Here is a 4905-nt window from a genome sequence, read left to right on the forward strand (position 1 = left end):
ACCCACAGCGACAAAATGGGACGAGGTGCTCTGTGGGATAGCTGCCCACAATGCACCACTCACAACAGCGCTGCAACTGGTGCAAGTGTGGACACACTGCAGTGCTGGTCGCTGTCAGTGTGGACACACTGCAGCGCTGGCCGTACACAGCTGTACGACCACAGCTGTAACGGCCAGCGCTGCAAAACTGTAAGTGTAGACAAAGCCTAAAGCATTCACATCATTTCTTGTTTTTAATCAAACTAACAGGGCTAGGAACAAAAGTGCTGGGTAGCTGGAAATTCTGGCTTTAAAGTAATTTTATCTTTAATGGGTGTCAAGACATCACTTCTCAACAGAAGAGATTCTATTTTAAAAAACCTTAGTTTTAACCTTTTTAAATATTCAAATAATTAGTCTTTTGTTCCAACTGGTAAATAAAACCCTGGGGTTTTCCCCATAAAACTTAAATTTTGCTTTTATATAACAGTTTTCAGCCATAGCTCTCAAGGTGCTTTTACAAAGGAAGGTAAGTATCACTGTCTCTGTTTTAATTTTGCAAATGAGTGAAAGTGAGGCATAGAAGAGTATAGTGATTTGCACAAGGTCACACACAAGGTCAGTACCAGAGTGAGAAACTCCACTATACCACATTGTCTTCCATCTAAGATGCCACATATTTTAGAAAGCAGATATCTAAAACTATATTATAGTAACATATTATATGTATTCCCATCTATAACATGGGGATAATGATAATGACCTCCTTCGTAAAGCTAAATTTAATTATTAGATTATTACTATCATGAATTTGGAATGATCTAGACATCTTACTCATGAGCAACGCAGTCATCACAAACACAGGCCAATATAAACTTCGCCCTACTCCATCATTGACTGGCTTGTGAGGCCTTAAATACAGAGAAGCTGTCAGGTTGAATGTGTCTATCTATATGCAACATAATAACTTTTGAATACTGTATCTGATCATTTCTAAAATGTCAAGGAACATTCTAGGTATCAATGGCCAGAACCCTATTGATTTGGGGGACATCAAAAGATGGGCAACAAATGGAGCCACTGGCATCTGTTTATGCCAACCATTAACATCTTACTGAATAAGAATAGTCCTGCTCATCCGCCCAACAGAGTTTAACATGTTACCACCCTAAAGAAAACTAATTGCTCTCTCCGCTGGGAGACTGGGGATGGATTCTCAGCAAACAGGAGTAACCAGAGAGAGAGAGAACTTCCTTCCTTTCTTCCTCCCTCCCTCCCATTTTGCCTCCTGTTTGGGGTGAGATGGCACCATCCAGTCTGGAGGGAAGAAAAGTATTCTTTCTCTCTCAAAATTTTTTTTTTTAAAGCGTGAAAGAGGGGAAGGGAGGGAGAGGGAGGGAGACATACACAGAGAGACAAGGTGTAAAGTATCAGAGGGGTAGCCGTGGACAAAGTGGGTATTCACCCACGAAAGCTCACGCTCCAAAACCTCTGTTAGTCTATAAGGTGCCACAGGATTCTCTGCTGCTTTCACAGATCCAGACTAACACGGGACGAAGTGGGTATTCACCCACGAAAGCTCACGCTCCAAAACCTCTGTTAGTCTATAAGGTGCCACAGGATTCTCTGCTGCTTTCAAGGTGTAAAGTGATGGTTCTCAACAGGCATTCACAGAGGTCTTCCAGGGGGTACACAGGCACTGACTACCCCTGTTTCCCATAGGTGCTCGATCTCCCCCTCTGCACCCAGCTCCATCCCCATTCCAACCCCTTCCCCAAAGCCCCCCCCCAACTCCACTCCCTCCCTTCCCCTATTCCAACTCCTTCTCCAAATCCCCACCCAAGCCCCGCCTCCTCTCCTGAGCATGTCATATTCCTGCTCCTCCCCCTCCCCGGAGCATGCTACCACCACCAAACAACTGTTTGCTGATGGCCGGGCAGGCAATGCTGGGAGGTAGACGGAGAAGCAGGGACGCAGCGCACTCGGGGGGGAGGAAGTGAGGCCAGGTGCGGGGGGACTTGGCTGCCTGTCTGTGCAGAGCACCCACTAATTCTTCCCCCGGGTGCTCCAGCCCCAGAGCACCCATGGAGTCAGTGCCTATGAAGGGGTACATCAACTCATATAGATATTTGTCTAGCACCAGCAACGTCAGGAGAAATTAAAATTTCATATAGATGACCTGTTTATAGTGCTCTTAGTGTTGCCAACTTTCTAATTACTCAAAACAGAACACCCTTGCTCAGTCTCTTCCCTGAGGCCCTGCCACATCCCTTTTCTGAGGCCCCGGCCCCCACTCACTCCAGCCCGCCTCCCTCCATTGCTCACTCTCCCCCACCCTCACTCACTTTCACTGGGCTGGGACAGAGGTGCAGGATGGGGTGAGGGCTCCAGCTGAGGCAGGGGATTGGGAGGGGGTGCAGTCTATGACTAGGGGTGCAGACCCCAGGGTGGGTCTGAGGATGAGGGGTTTGGGGTGCAGGAGGGGGCTCCAGGCTGGGACCAAGGGGTTTGGAGTGCAGAAGTGGGCTCAGGGCTGGGGCAGGCGGTTGGGGGCTCCAACTGGGGGTGTGGGCTCCAGGGATGAGGGGTTTGGGGTGCAGGAGTGGGTTCCGGGCTGGGGCCGAGGAGTTTGGAGTGCAGGAGTGGGCTGGGGCAGGCAGTTGGGGTGTCGGTGGGGGCTGTGAGAGGGGGTGCAGGTTCTGGGGTGGCACCAGGGATGAGGGGTTTGGGGTGCAGGAGGGGGCTCAGGGCTGGGGTTGAGGGTGCAGGAGAGGGTTTGGGGTGCAGGCTCCAGGTGGGAGTTTGGGTGTAGGAGGGTGTTCTGACCTGTTGCAGTGGATTGGGTGTGGGCTCCAGCCAGGTAGCACTTACTTCAGCTGGCTCCCTGTCAGTGGCACAGTGGGGCTAAAGCAGGCTCCGCGCTGCCCCTAGAAGCGCCCACCATGCCTGATCCCTAGGCAGACATGTGGCCAGACAGCTTGAGTGGTGTGTGCCGCCCCCACAGCTCCCATTGTCCACGGTTCCCAGCCAATGGGAGCTGGGGAGCCAATGCTCGGGGCATGGCCAGTGCACAAAGCCTCCCTAGTTCCTGTGCCTAGGGGCCACAGGGACATGTCGCCACTTCCGGGAGCTGCGCTGAGCTAGGGCAGGCAGGAAGCCTGCTTAGTCCCGCCGACCAGACTTTTAACAGCCCAATCAGCAGTGATGACCAGTGCTGCCAGGGTCCCCTTTCAACTGGGCAATCCGGTAGAAAACCAGACACCTGGCAACCCAGACTACTCGCTATATTTATACACTGAAATCTACATACAATATCTATAGTGCAATTTATTTTATAGTTATATGGTCAAAATGAAAAAGTGCATAATTTTTCAGGAATAGTGAGCTGTGACACTTCTGTATTTTATATGTCTGATTGTGTAAGCAAGTAATTTTTAAGGGAGGTGAAACCTGGGGGCACGCAAGACAAATCAGACTCCTGCAAGGGGTCCAGTAGTCTGGAAAGGTTGAGGGACAGTGGTGTAAAAAATGGGGTATCCTGATGAGGAAGAGTTGGGGGAAACAGAGCCCCTGGCAGGGTGGGGAGAATGTGGACCCTGGTGTGAAACGAACAGGGAGGAGAATGGGGGATCCTGCAGTGCGGGGAGGAGGGCAGGGAGCCCTGGCACAGTGGGGAGAATGGGGGGGACCCCTGGCGAACGGGATGGGGGGGACGCAGATGGGCAAAGTAGGGTGCCTGGTATGCGAGAGCGGCGGACACACACAGGCTGTGGCATGGGGGAAAAGTGAACGCGCAGAGCCCCTGCCACTGGAAAGAAGGGCGATCTGGGAATGAGATTCAGCCATTTCCCCGCCCGCGGGAAAGGGATCGCCGCTACCAGTCCAAATCAGCGTCTGCCCCGGGGCCGAGAGCGCAGCGGGCAGGCCGATGCAGACCCCGCCGCCCTGGGGCTTAGGGAGCTCCGAGGCTCCCGCTTCGGCCTATCAGCGCTTCCGAGCCGGACTCCCGGCCTGCTCCTTCCGCTGCCCAACCCGGGGCCGCCGAGGCCTCAAGGGAGGCTGCCAGCCGCTGCCCCAGCGCATGGCGGGCAGGGAGCCGGAGGATGTTGCTGGGTCCCGCTGCCCCCGCCCCACGCCGGCCCCTCGCTCACCCGGGCTCTTCAGGTTGTAGCGGGACTCCATGGCGCGGACAGCAGCGACCGGCCCAGGGGCGGGCACTCGCGCGTCTGCTGCTGACTCGGCTCCGGCTGCGGCAGGAAACTGCCCTGACGTGGCAGCGGCAGCTCTGTGACTCTGGCAGGGAGGGCCCTGCGCGCCCGACACCGCCCCGCTACCCCGCCCCTTCTCCCCCGCACCGCCCCCGGCGCCGGTACTGCTCGTAGCGCTGCTTCTGTCCCCAATACCCTCCTCGAGGCCCTTCTGCTAGCGCCCCCACCGCCAGTACCTCCCCGAACTGCCCCATCCCCGTTTTCTGCCCCTTAGCCCCGATACCCTCATCCCTGATACGCACCTCTTATCCTCAGTCCCTTATCCCTGATACAGCCCCCCCCATCCCTAATCCCCCTCTTAATACCACTCCCATCCCCGATTCTGTCCCTCCAGTCCAGCTTTCATTTCCCCAGTCCCCTTCCTGATACCACCCTGATCAGCTAGGGTGACCAAACAGCAAGTGTGACTGGGAAACACACACACTCTCTCTCTCTCTCTCTCTCTCTCTTCAGAGGCAGGTCCTTCACTTGCTCCAGTCTTTGACGGCACTGTAGGGCCTGCCACTGAAGTGCTGCCGAAGACCTGGAGCGCCGCTGGGTGAGTAAAAATTAAAAAGGAGCCTCTAGCCAGGGAAGGGATTCTCGGCCACTGGGCGCGGGGCCCTCTTAGGCGCGGGGCCCGATTTGGGGGAACTGGTGGAATTGACCTAAAGCCGGC

At 54.6% G+C, this 4905-nt stretch overlaps 1 protein-coding gene across 2 annotated transcripts in view; it reads right to left on the reverse strand.

Annotated features, from left to right (window-relative positions):
* Nucleotides 1-4230, reverse strand: part of UBE2J1 (ubiquitin conjugating enzyme E2 J1) — a 72104-nt gene extending 67874 nt beyond the window's left edge. For both annotated transcript variants that reach the window (XM_032779588.2, XM_032779591.2), the window contains exon 1: nt 4131-4230. In XM_032779588.2, coding sequence (XP_032635479.1) covers nt 4131-4161 — 31 coding nt within the window. In that variant the 5' untranslated portion in view covers nt 4162-4230. The remainder of the gene's footprint in view (nt 1-4130) is intronic.
* Between the last annotated feature and the right edge of the window lie 675 nt (nt 4231-4905).

This window comes from Chelonoidis abingdonii, chromosome 3 (assembly GCF_003597395.2).
Source record: "Chelonoidis abingdonii isolate Lonesome George chromosome 3, CheloAbing_2.0, whole genome shotgun sequence".
Taxonomy (NCBI): domain Eukaryota; kingdom Metazoa; phylum Chordata; order Testudines; family Testudinidae; genus Chelonoidis; species Chelonoidis abingdonii.